Source organism: Dryobates pubescens, chromosome 4, assembly GCF_014839835.1.
Source record: "Dryobates pubescens isolate bDryPub1 chromosome 4, bDryPub1.pri, whole genome shotgun sequence".
NCBI lineage: Eukaryota > Metazoa > Chordata > Aves > Piciformes > Picidae > Dryobates > Dryobates pubescens.
Window position 1 is genome coordinate 21275370 of NC_071615.1, and position 17958 is coordinate 21293327.

At 43.5% G+C, this 17958-nt stretch overlaps 1 protein-coding gene across 1 annotated transcript in view; it reads right to left on the reverse strand.

The window, feature by feature from the left end:
* The window catches only part of DNAJC13 (DnaJ heat shock protein family (Hsp40) member C13), a 48778-nt gene extending 39569 nt beyond the window's left edge, over positions 1-9209 (reverse strand). Inside the window, exons 1-6 of the mRNA XM_054160927.1 lie at positions 9191-9209; positions 5832-5912; positions 2835-2910; positions 2231-2380; positions 1818-1859; positions 539-739 (exon numbers count right to left, since the gene is read on the reverse strand). Coding sequence (XP_054016902.1) covers positions 539-739; positions 1818-1859; positions 2231-2380; positions 2835-2910; positions 5832-5912; positions 9191-9204 — 564 coding nt within the window. The 5' untranslated portion in view covers positions 9205-9209. The remainder of the gene's footprint in view (positions 1-538; positions 740-1817; positions 1860-2230; positions 2381-2834; positions 2911-5831; positions 5913-9190) is intronic.
* Positions 9210-17958: the final 8749 nt, after the last annotated feature.

Below are 17958 nucleotides of genomic sequence, written 5' to 3' on the forward strand. Positions count from 1 at the left end.
GCTTATTGCCCAGGCTGCGTGCATTGGTGTACATGCACTGCAGCTGGGCTCCCAACCTCTCAATTGACCCTACCTTGTGCCCTACTCTTTCCTCTGCAGAGGGACCTATATCCTCACCCACTCCCTTCAGACCTAGTTTAAAGCCCTCCTAATGAGCCCTGCCAACTCTAGTGCTAGGACTCTTACCCCTTCTAGATAAATGCACCCCATCAGGACCCAGCAGGTCGGGTGCAGTAAAAGTTGTCCCGTGATCAAAGAAGCTAAAGTTCCGCTGCTGCTACTTCCAAATATGAAAAAAGTAACCAGACAAAAACCCCAACCAATCAAAACAAAAAACCATCCAAGCATTGCCCTCCAATGTTTTGAACTGATTTTCTGTGGAAAAGGCTTTAAAACCCACTAACAAACCCTGAGGCTCCACAGCCAGATCCCAAAGCTGCACATACTTGTATGCCCAGACGATGGTGAAGCCTCATGTTAAATACACAGCTATAAACACATTAAGCACCATACCAAGATGTTTTGGTTTAGTACTCACCAATCTACTAAATCCCCCATAGAGGATACAGAAGCCTCCCTGATAGCCAGTAATATCAACAAAGCCTTCAAAGTTTCTGTAGTCATAGGAGCACAGGACTTTGTTTGTTGCAGGATCTATTTGGTCAATACCTCCAGGAGTCACTTCCAGAATCACAGGCTTCCTTGTATCACTCCAGTGATGTTTGTAGCAGTTATACCTCTGCAGGGAGAGCTACTTTTAGACATGTGGACACATACTACTACACAGCAACAGTTCTTTCACAATCCAGTAAGCAGAGTGGGTGTAAAGTTCACAAATGGTATCATCTCCCTTAATGCTCTTTTCTATGTTAAGAACATGTTGAATCAAAGGAAAGGAGCTGTCAACTGACAAGGAAGTCATAGCTTCAACAATGCATCCTTAAAAGAGAACAGCAAACTCCAAACAGCCACTCCAGAAGGAGTAACTTTCTCTTGCTGCAGAAGGTGGTCTGCGCAGACTATGTGCACTGCAGGTAGACAAGGAAACAGTGAATGCAGCAGAGGCTGTTACTCAGCTAATCAAGTTAAACCTAATCACCACAGTGCACATTTTTCATCTCCTGCAGTCATATTCCATTACAGACTAAATGAAAGCAGGAAAAATTAGAGGTCTGTTCTAAAGCACAGTAAGACAAAGGGGACCTCCATATCCCAGTATTGTTACCATGCTCATCACTGAAGATTTATTATGCAATGCTTTAAGTTACTGTAAATGCTACCTTCTGTGACCAGCAGACATGAACCCAAACAAAGTCCAGCTCTGTATAAGCCTTGCTCATTACTGTATCACCAAAATTCTTTAAATGGCAATCTCATCTTCAATCTGACCTACAGAAACCCTTCCAGGAAACAATATTCCCACATCAAATGTCCAGGGTGTTACACAGAAAAATATTTAGAGTTAGAAGTAAAGTGCTGGAAGTAGTAAAGATTAAAACATAAGCTTGGATTCATTACTCAGTTCTTTCTTCTCTCCAAATGAGAGCTGCAGACAGCAACGCCTTTACTTCAGCAGCAACACCGATTCTGTATGTGTACCACTAAGGCTCAGGCCAAGTGAAGAGAACTGGGATACTCTACTGCTGAAAAGGTTCCCATTGCTTTTGGACAGACTTCCAATTTTCTCTTCTCAATGCAAGGCTTCAGGCCCAAATCTACAAAAGCTATTTCAGGTAGTGCCTGTAGCACAAGCATTAACAGAAGTCTTGAGATCATTTCACTGAACCACACACGATCCAGCCAAGCCAGACACTTACCCGTCCTGTGATTTTGCCTTCCGAGAAGTCTGTCCTGAATCTCTGTTTGTAGAAGAAGTCAAGAATAAATGCAAATATCACAGCAGTTCTGTTCAGAAAGTCTCTGTTTAAGCTGACCTCGATTTAAGGGACTCGGACTAAACCTCACCATTCCACTGCAGTTTAACATACTCAGAATTTGTAGCTTTACTCACTAGTTAAGAATCATCCATTAGTTGCTGCAACTGATGCTAGATCAAGCTCATTAACAGAACAGCTCAAATGACAGCTTACTTTCCTACTTTTTCTGTAATTCCTCAGAAGGCATAGGAAACATAGGAAGCTACCACAAATGGTAATGATAACCAAGTACTTACTGCTTGTTTGAAGATAAAACCCCTCCCACCAAAGCAAAGCCAAGCCCCAGACCTTACCAGTGCCTCAGTAAGGAGTTCTGTTCTGTGTTCTGTGGAGAACTTCAGAGTTTCAGACTTTTTCCCGCTCCCCTTGCGAAAAGTGAGACTAAATTCTGTTCCTTGTCCTTTTCCAACAGGAGAAATACTACAGATATCTCCATAAGGCCACTAGAGAATTGAAAATAATTAGGTTATCCTGCTAGTAGTTCCAAAGCTACATCTCCTCCCCTCCAAACCCTTAGCACTGATAACAAGTTGCTGTCATGAGACAATAGCTAGTATGCCACATGACAGCTTGAGTTGCCTATCTGATGCTCTTCAAAGTGTGTGTGTGTCAAGTCCCCGCAGGGACATAGTCTTACAGTGATCAAACTTACCCCAGTTCATTCAGAATGCACACCCAAAAGCAAACCACTGCTTATTGGCCAATAAAGACAAGCTGCCTAAAAGCACAAAACCCACAGAGTATTGGCAACACCACCTTTCTGTCACGTGAGCTGTTGTAGCAGCTACCATACCTTCAGGTTTTGCTGAAAACTTGTCAGACTATAGTTTTTGAAGGCTGAATGCTACTCTGGATGGTTAAGGTGACTAAAAAATCAACTCCAAAAGTGCTAGTTACCTGATTTGTAACTTCTAGCGTGTTGGGATTGTAGGTGGTGATGGCGTGAGTTCCGACAGAAAACACTCGCTTGTACCTAGAATGCAGAAGACTGTCAGTTTCTGCAGCCACAGGAGAACCCTGTGGGGCTGCAAAAATGATGCCAAGAAGCTGTAAACAGGCCACTGTTACACAACGGATGGGGAATTCTCTCTGTTGTTAGTCTGAACTTTTCCCTTATAGTATGTTAAGCTACTCTACCCATAAAGAGGACATAAAAGTGAAATACTACTGAACATTTCCGTATGCATATCTTCTCCTACATTACTGGCTACCTTGGGGCCAAAGACTCTTGGAGCCTGCACTGGAAGGTACTACCAGACCAAAATAAATTCTAGAAAACACTAGCAGACAGGAAAAAACATTACTGCAATACTCTAAAGCACCTGTCTGAAGCTCAGACAACAGCTGCAACAAAATAATCCACTTTACATGCCTGGTCACAACGCTGTCACTAGTCAGTGTTACTATGGCTAAATCTTATTTTTCCTCAAGCTGAAAAAAATTAGGCTACTAAACTCAGCAAGCCTGAGATGACTGTGTGCAGTCCATCACACAACCAGTCACTGTGCATAGACATCACAGATATGTTAACTGCCTCAGTGCCTGAAGAGAAGCTGGAGAAAGGTTGCTGCTAGCTTCTCAGGCATGTCAAAACCAAGCAGCAGGGAGCTAAAGCTAAGACATCCAGATGCAGCAAGTGCAAAACGGAAGCTCTACCATGGTTTCATTTCCTAGATAACCTTCACAACAGATCCTGAATCAAGTCTTATATAAAGTCTATTTACATATTTCTGAATCAGAAGGTTTTGCAACTGAACTACCCAGAATTTGAAACAGTACATTATGACTAATCCCCTACTACTAGTACCAACTGTGTTCTAGGGTGCTTCACTCTGAAAGCAGTCCTGCCCAGAATCTCAAGCCTAACCTGAACCAGCATTCTCTGAAGAAAACCAGAATCTGAACACGGATGCCTTTCTTCAACCAAACCAACACACTCTGGCTAGCCCTTCACATTGAAACTGACTCAGTGTAAGGATTTCAGTTTCAGTTCTGGGTGAACTGTGGGTTTGCTGGGTGAAGAGCAGATGGCTGATGGCTGAGCTGGATGCCTGCCAGATTAGACACTTCATCCAGCAGCAGGTTATTTCTTCCTTCTCCTTCTGTATTCTTGTATTGTAATCTCTTCTCTCTCACTTGCCAGGTCTGCAGCACAAGCTATCATTTCTGCATGAGGTCAGACTTTGCATAGGCTTCAGATACACTCAGGGCTGCTCCCTCACGTTGTCTTCTCTCATAATAGCAAGGCCAAGGATATCAATCTCCTCCCCTACCATTTCCCATTATTATTCAAACAAGCTGGTGCAATAATTCTACTATATTAAGCCTGCCACAAAGCAGTCCAGTTCTTGGATCATAATAAAATCCTTTCAACAAGCCAACTGCTCCCTATGCTCTTGTTGCACAGTTTGGGTGGGTATTCTGCCTTTTATAGGATTTACAAATAAGGTATGTTTATGCTGCTCTGAAGAACTTCTCACAAGTCTTGAAGCACTTCTTCACTTTAGGTCTTGTGGCAAAATAAGAATCTGCCACCATCACAGTTAAAAACACAGCTTCCAAATAGCAGAGCTCCTTCCTTTTCTCACATTCCAGCCAGCATCTCAATATCTGGAAGTACATTTATCATCCAGCATTCCTAATATGCTATCTGACAAGGAACATGAGGCAGAACAGCAGATGTGCTGAGCTAGCATGTCCTGCATTGCCTCTCCCTAGACAAACTCAGGAGACCAAGTCTTGTTGCACAGGGGAGACTCAAGTCACTTCCTACATTTCCTAAATATCTCTTGCCCAAAACTTCACCTCTAAATATGTATTAGAGCAGTTATAACTAAGCCTTGAAGACACAAAATCAAACATCAGGATCTTAACTCAGGTGAGACTCAATTCACTCATCAGCCAGAACCCTAAAACTGAACTATTTACTTCAAGTGAACCACGAACCTGTCTTGGTAGACAGAAGCTTTTACCCTCAGGCAGTTGCTCAGTCCACTGTGGACTCTGAACTACCTAGGACTTTAACTTTTGCTGACAAAAAGGCAGGAAGCTCTTTGATTAGACGCTGAAGCAATCTTCATGGTTCTTCAGAGCACATCTGAGAAAGATCTGTGGCTACCATTCCTTGCAATCCCATCCTCCTTCCCTTCCTAATCTTACATACTTGATTAATTCTTCCTATCAATCAGCAAACAACCAAAAAAAGAAGGCAGTTTCAACTTATCGGTCAAAAAAAACAGATTCAGACATCACCTCTCAGTATGATCATTACAAAGAGGCAGCACTCATGCTCCTGGGGAGCAGACAACATGCCCTCTTTGCTCAGTTTGTTTAGGCAGAAAGGAAAAATGCTAGTTCCACAGTGCTACTATGTGTGTAAGAAGGGACAGTGAGCAAGGACACCAACCAAAGTCCTGGGAAGCTTTGAGAAATATGCACAGCTGCTGACTCTAAACACAGAACAGCAGAGACCAGCTATAACAGTTCAACAGTTTCAATGGAAGTTCCTTCAGCTTCTGCAGACAGAAGCATCACTGGAAAGTCTTTTTTTGATCCAGAATTCCCACCAGCGATAAAGTGTATTTCTAGCAACAGAAGTCTTCAAACAATCTTGCTGAGCAGTTTAACAGATAATCTATTACACAACTTAAGTCTGTGTGGACTAGTGACCCTCATCTATTACAGTACAGGAGCCACTACTCCTCCAAGAAGCTGTTCTGAGGCTAAAGCACAACTTTAAAACCCAGACTGACTCTAGTGAAGATACATTAAAGGCTGAGTAGTAGGAGACTTTAGTGCAATTTTCATCTCTCAACACAGGAACTGTCATTAAATCACACAATGGAGAGGAAAAATGTCACAAAACATAAAACCTCCAAACTTTAAACTACTTACTTTCCCCTCCATGAATGTTTTGTTGTGTAGAAACAAGCAAGATCTCTGTTTTCTCTAATTATATTCATTCTGTGCCAAGACCTGAAAACAGAAAAGCCATCCTGTTAGTAGTCATGATTTTAATTTAAAACCAAAGCTTACTAATCATCAATATGCTTCAAGACAAAAAAAGGTTTTGTTTTTAAACACTCAAGTCTCTGCTTTTGTCAGTGACACACAAAATCAGGGATACTTATGTTTACCAAACAATACACAGACTAAGTTACACATGGAGTTGAACAATTTGTTTCCTCACTAATTTTGTTACACACTGCTCTTTAGCAGTACCAGATGGCAGTAATTTGTGCCCCACTATTTGCTACATATATCGCAAGTCACACACCTGCTGCTGCACCTTTGCACATGTGCATCCAAGTGTATTTTACACCACTGCCATAACACTTAACTCCTGAGGATTTTATAGGATGAAAATGATGAGTGCCCTGCTGCCCTCCAGCTAAGCCACATCAATTGCCATTTCAGAAAACCAAAAGCAAAAGCAAACAAAACCCACAAAGCCAACCAACAATTAAAAAAACCCCCAAACAAAACTCCCAACCAAACCAAACAAAAACAAACTCCCCAAACAAAGCAGCAGGGTGGAGTCTGGATAGCTAGAACAGCTTATTTTTCCAGTCTGAAATGGAATTTGCAGTTAAGAAACTTACTTATTAGCCAAGCACTGTGATTAAGGAGCTAAGTGAGTACCCTGTGTTGTAAAAGTTTAAGCAATCCCACCACTGAAGTCACACATGAATACTTATTCCCTAAACTGCAGGAATTCAGTCAAACTTACTCACAGCTGCTGGACTAGATCACAGCTTTAGGAACTGCCAAGATCTCAGGAGTGCTTCTGAACACTGAAGGCTACCTTCCATGGTTGAAAACAACCATGTTGAGGACTTGGGACTCACTTTTATTTCCCTTTGCTGTTACTACACACAAGGCATTTCAGTGGACATTCCCTAACTGGCAAGAGTGGAACTGTCACTCTCAGTTTACTGCTAGAGTGTTATTTTCCTTTTTTAATGTGCCAAAACAGGCTTCCCTGCTCTTGATCACTTACTGCTCTCAGTTTCACAACCTTAAATGTGGCATCCCCAAAATATCACACACTTAAGAAGCTCTTCTGCAAGAATTCACATTAGTAGCTCGCCTGAAGCAATGCTGAAGTAATCCAGCCCCAGTCAGGATCCAGCTGAATTCAGACAACCCCAGTTCCCTTTTTACACTCAGCTAGCTCTCTATGATTTGGTAAAGGAAGGTTTCTCATTTAGAGATGGATGACCTGTAACATCAACTCATGGCTAATTTCTTTCCTGTACAACTTCAGGCTATTTTCTTTCTGAGCAAAGACTTAACAGTTACGTAGTCATGAAAATGAAGAATGGACAGTCAGCTGCAATGAGCTTAAGAATTCATTCCCTCAGGTGAAGCACCAGCACAATCACCACCACCTACTGCAGAGAACTTGTGGTACTGCCTCTGGAAAAAAACAAAAGCAGCATTTATACATTTCAGTGACTCAAACTTGGAGTCAGGTCTTCAGAGTTAATACCCCTTTGAGTTGTTGCCAGTTAAATTCCCTAAATCCAGTCTTTGGAAGGGAAGCTTCACAAGATAAGATATTTAACAGCATTATTCCTGAAGTTCTCCATTTTGCCTGGTTTAAAAACTATGTGGATAAGCATCAAAACAGTACATTGTTTGTCCAAACTACACAGATTTACTGCATAATGGCACATTTCAGCTCTGATTGATTTTGAAGATAACTCTAAACCACAAAACTAAGAGCCACAAACTCAGTCTTCAGACCTCCTTTAAATAATTTTCTTGACATTGACTAACGTATTAGTAAAAAGAAAAGACTTATTACAAGACAAGCTCCACCGTGTATGGTGTAAGACTTATTTACCTCTAATTCCAGTTCAGCCAACACCAGAGTCCTCTGACAAACTCTACTGAGTCTCCCAGACCTAACCACCACCGTGCACACATGTAGTCTTAATACAACGCTGAGAAACACTGCTTTGTGAACTAGCAGTGGCTCCCACCAGTTTCAACACCAGCAGCTAACTGCCTTCAGGACACTGATTCATGGAATGCCCACACGCAGTGCAAGTGACAAATACACTAGGCTGCTTCTTTGTTTGCATTAAACTACTGAAGCCATCAAGCTTCCCTGCTTTACGCACTGAGCTTCAGGACAGTGACTGTAGCTGTCTCTCCCACTCAGGAGGCCAGCATAGAGGCAGCATGTGCCAAAATCTAGTAACAATTCATTCTTGTACACGTGTGCCTGCATTTCAACAGAGAACAGGCTAACAATAGCATAGTGTTCCCAGCTGTGACGTTGAAGACCAGCAATCATTTTCCTGTTGCCTGTAGTTCTATCGTAAGAGTAAGATGAAAACAAAATAGTTCATGCCAAAGGCAAAGACATTTCGGAACAAGTTCCCTTCAGTCCCTGCTGCAAAATCAGTGTGGCATCACTCTTACCATACTACCTACAGTGGGATACACTCCCATTTTAGTGCCTGAGATAGTACAACCCTTGACTTCCCATCAGCTTTTGTTAGGAATATAGTTCAGTCTTTTTGCCAGTGTAAGCTACAGGGACCTGCTAAGCCATCTCTCTTAGGAACTTCCCCAGGTAAGATCACATTGTCACCTTTACCACCTTCTCCTGTATGTAAGACTCCTTTAGAAGGCTGACTGCCTTGACACAAACTTGGGAGTTATTCTTCAGTTCGCCCATAAAAGCATCCACGACAGTAAGACCCTGATTTTAATGATCATCTTAGTGTCCTGGGGGACACGCTACAGAAAATCACAACTCCAAAGGTTCTTTCGAGCATAGTGTGGTACAGCCATTAGATATTGCATAATGCTCTCAAAGGTTAATACTGGAGAAACACCTAGTTCAGTTCTATTTCTACGAGAGCAGAGGCAAGGACTCATTGAAAAGAACTGTTTATAAACATGTTCCATCTGGTTGATAGAGAGAGCACACTGCAAAGTCGAGTCACATCATCAAGCTCCTGCAGGGAAAACATAGTCCTTGACTTGCAGCTTTGGTTGAGAGTCTAACTAAAGCACTCCCCCCAATACCTGGACAATTTAATTAGCTTTCTCACAAGGCAGAAGCACAGAAACACTTTCCTATTTCATTCTCGTAGTACTGTAAGAAGCAGTAAAACAGCCTTTGAGGAAAGAATTGAAACCAAACCACTTTTGTGTGTGCTGCACATACCAGAAACAGCAGCACCTAAAGGACCTGACCTGCTGTCAGGACTCTCTCTGCTTCAGATGGAACCTACATGGACAGGTACATTACACAGGCTGCACTCAACCTGCATACACTTCCCACTTTTCCAGGATTTCACATTCTTCAGATAAAATTGCCATCTGGAAAAACAGAATCTATTTCAGGAAGCAGAGACAAGTCAGTCTCAAACTAACACTTTACATAGAGTTAGAAGCTAAGCTGTGACCTTGCAAGCATCAAAGCAACAGGCATAGCTGTAATCAAACCCAAAGCCAGAAGTTTGGAGACAGATTCAAAGTTTAGTGCAGAACTCAGATTGACTTTACTCCTGATCATATTACTCCTCTACTATCACAAAGCTGTATACTGAAGTGCATGTTTAACCTCAAGTGCTCAGGTAGAACTTCAGAGCCCCACACAGGACTATGATTCTGTTCCACTGAGGTGAGGAGGAAGAGAAGTGCTGATAAGAAACTGAAATTTCAGGGCAAAGGGGAGGGAGGGAGTGAAGACAAATGCTGATAAACTGAGATTTCTTTCTAAAACTTTATTCCAGCAATGCTAACACACAAGTTAAAGTTCCTGGAAAATCTATACTACACAGGAATAGATACTCACATCAAGCTCAAGGGTCACTTTTCTGAGAGAGAAGACATATGAAGAGGATAAAAACAGGGACCAAATGGAAAGAAACAAGAGCAAAGCACTGAAAGAAAACCAAAGCAAGATTCTGTTAATCTGTGGTTCTTCACACCCCCATTTTAGCTTAAAGGTCTGAAGCCTGATTTCCAGACATCTGATCATCTGCAGCTTTAAAGGCACTATTTAAATTAGTTTTTCTGCACTGAAATGTTTCAGCTGTCCAGGTTTCCTCTGCCTCTTTCATTGCTGTGTGCTAACTGGAAGAGTTAACACTGAACTTTTTGCTCTGCCCTGAACAGCATTCTGTTCTTAAAGTGCTATAGCCTAGTTAGTGGTGGAAACAGACCAAGAACTCTTTTGCACAGGAACTTACAGCCCTTTTTGCAAGGGAAAGGGGCAAGACCCACCAGATCCTTAGAAGAGGATCAGTGTAGCCTGCCTCAGAGATAGCAGGATTGCCACTTTCAGTAGTCCAGGATACAAACAGGGTGAGAATTTCAACCTTACCACTACCAGAAATGGTGACATCAGTGTCTAGCCTCCTTTGAGGGCCAGTACAGAAGATAAAGACAAAAGTGGAAAATTCTGTTTATTTGCCATCTACATTTGCATTCTGCTGTATCAATAAACCAGTATGATCCACCAGCGAGACAGGTATGAGCATAAGAGGGTTTACTCACTAATGGGAGGAGGGAGAAAAGCTCTCCTTACAGACATAGTTTAGCCAGCTTGTCACATTTCCTCAGAATGTTGTTCCAATTTCAGTTTTATTAGTGAGGAAGTAGAATTGTTAATTTGGGTTTTGGCATGAAAAGAGGTTTTTGGAAGCAAATTGAGAGGTTAAACAGTTGAAAGTTAGCACTTCAAGATATAGCTGAATGCCAGCTGAAAAATTATTAAGTCAGTAAGCTTTACTTACTGAGCTTCAAACACAAGTAATAAGAAAAATAGCCTGCTCAGTCTGGAACACATATCTGGATCTTAAGAGCAATCCCCAGCACACTGCCTAAAATCTGGAAACAGTGTGATTCAGTGCCTCAAGACAAATGAATGTTTGGAAATTATGAAAACCACCACATGACACTCAGGAAAGCAAGCAATACATATGAAATAGATCTTCAGAAATTTATTCCAGTAAGGCTGAAATACATGGTAGAGTTCCTGGAAAGCTTATGCTACACAGGGACATACTCACCTCCGACTGTCCACACACTTAGAAACTTGTTGCATGTGGGAAAAAACATCAGCAGTAATGAGGAGTCAGACATTTCTGGGTAACCATAGAAGGCAGCAATTAGACCAAGATGTGTATTTACAGACTGCATTGGGCTAGAGCCAAACAGAGGTTTTACATCTGTACTACTGGTCCTGTTATTTTGAATTAAGCTGTGGAAGACTGAAAAGGAAGATTGAATTGAGTCTTCCTAACTCAATTCAAAGATGAAATGTGAGTCACCAAGCAGGCCCTCCAACAGTGTTCCTCCTTTTTTTTGTATCTCACTACAAGCAAGTAGTCCATCCAGGCAATTTTCTAATTATCAAGGCTTCATCTTCAAAGAACTTAAATTGTAAAACAAGGAATACTTTCTGGAAAATACTATTATTTAATTAGTTCTAAGTAACAGGAAACAGTGCAGCTCTCTACTCAACTTCAACTTCTCAAACTCCTCACCACAGACTGTACTTGTGAAAGGGAAAACACATTTCAGATGACATTAGCTTCAAAGGCAGCTACAGAGCAGAGAGTAAGTGCATTAACAGGAACGCTCCAAATAAACTTCTATGTTTGTGCTTCCCCCCAAGCAGTCTACTCAAATGTTCCCTCAGTTTGAGAGCACCAAGCTGACAACATCCAAAAGCCCTCCACCCCAAAACTGACACACTAAGACAAGGCTTTGTGCGGCCCAGAGCCTGGCCCTTGGTATAAATGCAGCTACCAAGGTGCAAGCTCCACACTATCTGACAGCAAAGTCTATCCCAGACTGCCGGCAGCCCATCGCAGACAGGAAAGCACCAAGCATGCCTCCTTGTTCTGACTTTCAGAAAACAAAAACCAACTGAAAAGCATCCATGGGAGAGATTAAAAAAAAAAAAAAGCCGTTAGAAAAATGAGCACATTAAGGGTAGCTTTTCTAAGATGCATTTAGTTCTGCTCATGCCCTTTAGTCATCCCATTACCACTCAAAAAATAAACAAAATCTCTCTGAGAGCAAGCCTCCTCATCTCTCCTACTCCTTATAAATTATTTCCCAAAGCATCTCACGATGGATATGTTTTGACCTGATGCCAAGAGGCAAGCATACGAGCGTTTTGTTAATGGACACGCTAGAGCTCCTCCAGAGAAGAGGAGCAGCTCTGCCCCGTGGCTACAAAAGCGGCATCAGCTGCAGGAAAGCACCAGGCAGGCTGAGGCTAGAGACAAGCCCAGCCTCTCCTCTGCTGTGAGGTACAAGAAGAGAAGGGCAGGAAAGTGGCTTGTAAGAAAAGAGGTCCCACACTCGGAGCTCAGGCCCGCAGGGGACGCTTGCTCGTCGCCTCAGGCCCCAGTGGCCCCCCGATGCCCGCCCTCCATGGCTGGGGCAAGGAGTTAGGGGGCTTTGTCGGCCAAAGCATCCGTCTCCAGGCAGTACCGAGCGTTATTCCAGCCCTGCTCCGCTCCCTCACATCCAGCCGTCGGGGAACCCCCGCCCGCACGGCTTCAAGCCGCGCCTCGGTGCCGAACGGCCCCGCCTGGGGCTGTGGCAGGAGGCGGGGGCCGCCACCGGGATTTACCTGTCCGGGGAGCCTGCGCTGCCCGGAGCCGCCCCCACCAGCGCTGCACTTCCCGCCGATGCCGGCGACAAGGCTGAAGAGCCAGTGAGCGGAGCCCGAGCCCTCCTCCAGCTGGCCAGGCAGCAGCCGCTCTCCCTCTCTAACTCCCTCAGAGCCGGGCGCTGGAGGCCGCCATCTTAGCTCCGGCGCCCAGACCAAGCCTCTCGGCGCAGCCGCCGTGCGGCCGGGGCCGTCACTTGGCGCGGTCAGCTGATGTACGCCCGCCCTCCGCTGCTCCCGGCCGGCCGCGCCCTCCCAGCTCGCTCGCTGCTGCCGGCCCTTGCCGGGAACCGGGGCGGAGGGCAGGGGCGGGGTGCGGTGAGGCGGTTCCGCGCGCAGGCGCCAGGCTGAGAGCTGTGAGGAGAATGCCCGAGGGCGGGGATCGGGGCAGTCTCTGGTCTGCGTTAACGTGGCTTAGACCATTTGTCTGGACTAAATCAGCTAGTGTGGGGCTAGTTAGGAGCTGCGGAGGTGCCCAGCTCCCGGAGGCTTGGAGCTCTGGGCTCACGGACAGCGGCAGTGCCGCCAGTTTTCCCGCCTCCAGCACATCCCGGCGCGCTCCAGAGGCCTGGTGCTGGTCTGTGCTTGTCAGGGCAATAGGCAGTAAGAGGGGCTTTAAGTACGTGCATCGTGTTAGCAGCCTGTAGTCTCCTTCTGAGAGAGCACGTCACCAGACCGCGAAGGACACAGCAAGAGAAGCACACTTCTTAACGATGCCTGTCGGTGGTGTGATAACAAAGTTAACGTGAAATCCCACCTCGATGGTTCATGTGGCTGGGTAACCACCCTCTCAAGCTCTCCATTGACTTCTGTACTCTGCACCAGACATAGGATTTGCTCCAAATTCTGTAAAGTACAGCAGCAGTGTAGCAGCCCGCCACGTTCTCCCTAAAATGCCTAAAGACTGGTGTAAGTAGTTCCGTAGACTCGTAGAATGGTGTAGTTTGGAAAGGGACCTTCAAGCTCATCTAGTTCCAGCCCCCTCACACTTCTTCGGGTGCAGTCGAGCATACAGCTCCTTTCTGGGCTGCTGGTGGCCATTGCTGGCTTATGGGTGCTGACACCCCCAAGGCCACCTCCTCCAGACTGCTCTTGAGCCACTCCTCACCTAGCCTGGACTTGAGTTTGGGATTTCCCTGACTCAGATGCAGGATCTTGCACGTGGCCTTGTTGAACTTCATGAGGTTGGCTTGGGCTGACCTCTCTAGCCTGGCTGAGTCCCTCTGGATGGATCCCTCTCCTCCAGCCCGTCAACTGCACCACGCAGCTTGGTGTCACCTCCAAGCTTGCTGAGTGTGCGCTCAATTCCACTCAATTCAGAACCATGTCTTTCCTTTAAAACAGTATTCTCACAGTCTGCAAATGAAGACAGAATGGAGGAGCAAACTGTAACTAGTTATCTGGTAGAAAAAAAACAAGATTAAAATCACAGGCAGTGTATTGCTATTTTTTAAAATCTCCTTTTCCATCTCATAAGCTATCCTTTATGTCTTATGTTTTACATAAGATAGTTAAATACTAATAAGGCACTCTTTTCATAATTCTAGTCCTCTCTACCACAGTAAAATGGCACTAATGGGAAAATAACCTTACTCTGAGGAAGCTGATAAATCACTTTTGGCCACAGAGCTCTAAGGGGCAAAAGGAGATGTAATGTTTTATTCACATGCTAGAAATTGCAGAAGTCTAATTTCAGAGGGAGATGATGTGATTCAGAAGAGTTACTCTGAGTGCATGGAATAGTTTTTGGAAGGGCTTGAAGAGGTTTTTTTTTTCTGTTCTGGTTGATTAGTTGTCTTGGAGGATTTGTTTTGTAGAGAAGGGTTGTATTTTGTCTCAAGACTTTTTAATGTTAGTAATACAGGTAGGTAAAACACAGCAAATAAAGCAGCAGCTTGTTAGATGTTTATTATTTGAGACTGGAGAATGACATTTACATAAACAAAGTGGTCTTAACAAAGTAGGAAAAAATATTTTCATAGCCAGATTTTAATCAGACAACAGAGATTGTATTTCATCATATTTATTCATCTCAAGCTAGTGTTTGAGTAATAAGTTCTGGTTCCTTTATGCATTTTGTCTGTTTTTGGACATGCTGTCATGTAAGTGGCAACATTAACTTTGATTACTGTGCAGAACAATAAAGGGAAGGGAGGATGCAGGTTAAGAGTGAGAAAATGTGACAGGAAGTGAAAGAATCAACCTGAAGTTATTCAGAGAAAAAGCAAACAAAAAAGATAGCAGATCAGGCAGGAAGTTATGGAGATGATAACAGATCTCTCAGAAACTAAAGCAGACCAGGGTTCCATAACTGTTGAATTGTAAAGTCTGTGTGAGATACTTGTGCCTGGACAACAGCGGTCATGAGATGATACTGCTTGTTATCTGTAGAGATACAACTTTGTTTTTTCCATTTACCTAGAGTTTGTGGAAAGCCTAGAATACAAAAGCTGTAATTTTATCACCATCTTCCAATGCTAAAGTTTACAACTGTATCATCAGAAGCTTTGAAAAAGCAGGTGAACAAAATCCTTTCTCCATTAAAATCAGTGGCAGTTTTGCTGTTAGCTGTGACACAGGCAGTGTTTCACCTCTAGTTTCCCCAGTCACAGACACAGGAGTCCTATTGGAGCCATCCTTATTATTAAAATAACAAAACACAGTTTTGATGCCTTCCTGAAAGATAAAGTATTGCATTGCTTTGATCCACTTTGAAGAAGTGAACTTATCTTCATTGCTTCCAGATCTTTCACCTGGAGAAGTCAGTCTGACCTTGGAGTTTGAACACTGTCATTTGCTACCTCCAGTTCAGGCTACCTCCAGTCTGGAGAGCAAGATCTCTCCTTCCTATGCAATTATTGAAATCCGGAAGGAATGGAGAGTTCCAGCCCACTACTAAATAATTAACACTCCTCTGACTATTTCTGTGATCAGCACATCAGCTGAAAGGCTCTGCTTTAGGGTGGCTGAATTCTGCCAGCACACAGAGACAGATTCTCTGCAGCAGCAAACACAATGGTTATAAATACAACCCACAGCAGCAGAGCTCCTGGTATTTTAAAAACAGATAGACTGTGGTTTACAGCAGTAACAAAGAGAAGGTTTCCACTTACCCTACACACAGCGAGCAAAGGACAAATTAACTCCTGTCTGCCATGATCGGGCATCTACTGTCTGTGTTAGCTTGCTGGAGACAGGATAGATTCCTCCACCACCTTCTCTGTTTTATAAGAGCAGAAGTTTGTAGAGTTAGGATTAGCTACTGGGCCTTCTTACTTACAATGTCACAACATCATAGGAGGGTGCAGCACCATTCCCTCTTGAGAACTGTTTTTCTGCCATAAAGTGATGGGGAGCTATCCAGTCTTCTTAAAGATTGTATCCAAGTAGTTCACCACAGCTTAGTGTAAATTTAGGGTAGTTAAGAGGGATATATGCTTAATAGTTGTATTTTTAGGTCACCAGATAATAACAACAATAATGCTTTTATGCCTTATTACAGGCCTTGTCTGATAGAGGATAATGGAAAGCATTTTGAAGGGCCAAGGGAGAGGTAAGTGTCCAAGTCCCATCTGAAACTACTGAAGTAAGATGCATTTGAAAACTGCTCACAAATTTTGCTTCTGTTGCTCCAAATAAGTTGCAGATGCCAAAACACAGGTTACACAGAGGGCCACAAAGGAACCAAACCCATATGGCTGCATAAGTCTTTACCCCAAAGGTCCATTAAGATTGTGCTGGCAATTTGCCCTCAGGTCAAAGCCCACAGCAAATTTTATGTACCCTGATATATTTTGTCTAAAAATAAATGCAGTTAATATTGATGGTTTATCTTCTCTGTGAGATTAATTAAATGTAACTTCTGGATGTTCCCTATTGATGTAGGAATATATTAATGACACTTAAGGTAAATATATATCAGGAAATACGGAGATATTTCCTGATGGACTCGTTCAATGATAACTTGTTTGGTGTCTCAGCTCATAGCTTGATAATAACTGCAGCCTAAGCTAATTAGCATCATGGTACTGTTACTGATTTTTGTTGAATTATTAATAAGGATCATCTTCAGTGATTCATGCTAAGCTGTATTCATATTCATTCCATTCCTCTTGGCTGCAGCAGGCCCTTCTCTTCTGTTTGGGTAATCCTTTCATTTTGGCATTGATATCCCCCATTATAGGTGGATGATTTCCTCATCCACCTATAGCCTTCCATAACTCAGTGTGTTTGCTGCATCTTTTGAAGACAATCTACAGGTTATCTTTTAACTCTTTTTCCTCCCAGTAGATAGTTGCAATCCAGTCTTAATCGTTTATGTGGGCACATCTGATGTAAGCACAGTGACTAGGAGAGATTTATTTGATCTCAGGTGTCATTCATAGTACAAGTCTCTTCATGGAACTTGATAGCTGCGGAGGATGATGTAACAGAATGACATTGTTTAAAAATGTGTGGCTGTATTTTTTATAGGAAAAAAAAAGAATACAGCAACCACTAACTCCCTTCTCATTTGATTGCACACACCTGAGAAGACTCTCGTCACACTTTGCAGTGGAAACCTTGAGAAAATATGGCAATGAAAAGTTCCAAATACTTCTCTAATTAGGACAACTTCCCTCTTCTTGTCAGTGGAGAGTGTAGAGGCTGGCAAGAAGAACCTGTGGCATTGTGATTCCAGTATGTTCTACAGTTGTTCTATCACACTTGTGTTCTCCATATCATGCTACATCATTCTTCTAAATCATAATCCAGCAATGTCAAATGGCTTCAAACAAGTCAATCTGGTATTAGAACATTAAGTTCCCTGCTATCTCGGACCTATTGGATGGACTAGAGACTGTAGGCTAGGACAGGCAACCACCAAATGTCCCTGGTAGTACAGGGCCTACCATCTTGGTGATGAGGTCATCAGTCTCCTTGTTCCTGGAGCACCAAGGAGACCTGGAGCAAGCAGAGCTGAGTGGCTGCTGTCCTCTGGGCAGTGCACTGAGGAGACTCTTTGTTGAACCATGGACCAAATCATTCAGCTTGGTGGGAAAAGGCAGCAGACTAAAATGAGACATCTGGGACACTGGCAGGTGAATCATTGCTGGTGCTCATGGATATGGTGAAGGTGGATTCACTGGTGTTCCCTAGAGGCATGTGTTCTCACCCTTGTTGCATTCAGGCAAGAGGCCTGGTCATTCATACGATGAATGTGTTAAGCTTACTGAGCAACAGCAGTGATCACTAGTGCTGGTCTGAATGAAGCTGCAGGCAGCACACCCTGCCCTTGGAAGAAGGCTCAGAGGAATGGGCTCAGTGCTGTGGTTATGAAGCTCATGTTAGGAGCTATTTACAGTGATACTCAGATTGTGTCCATGC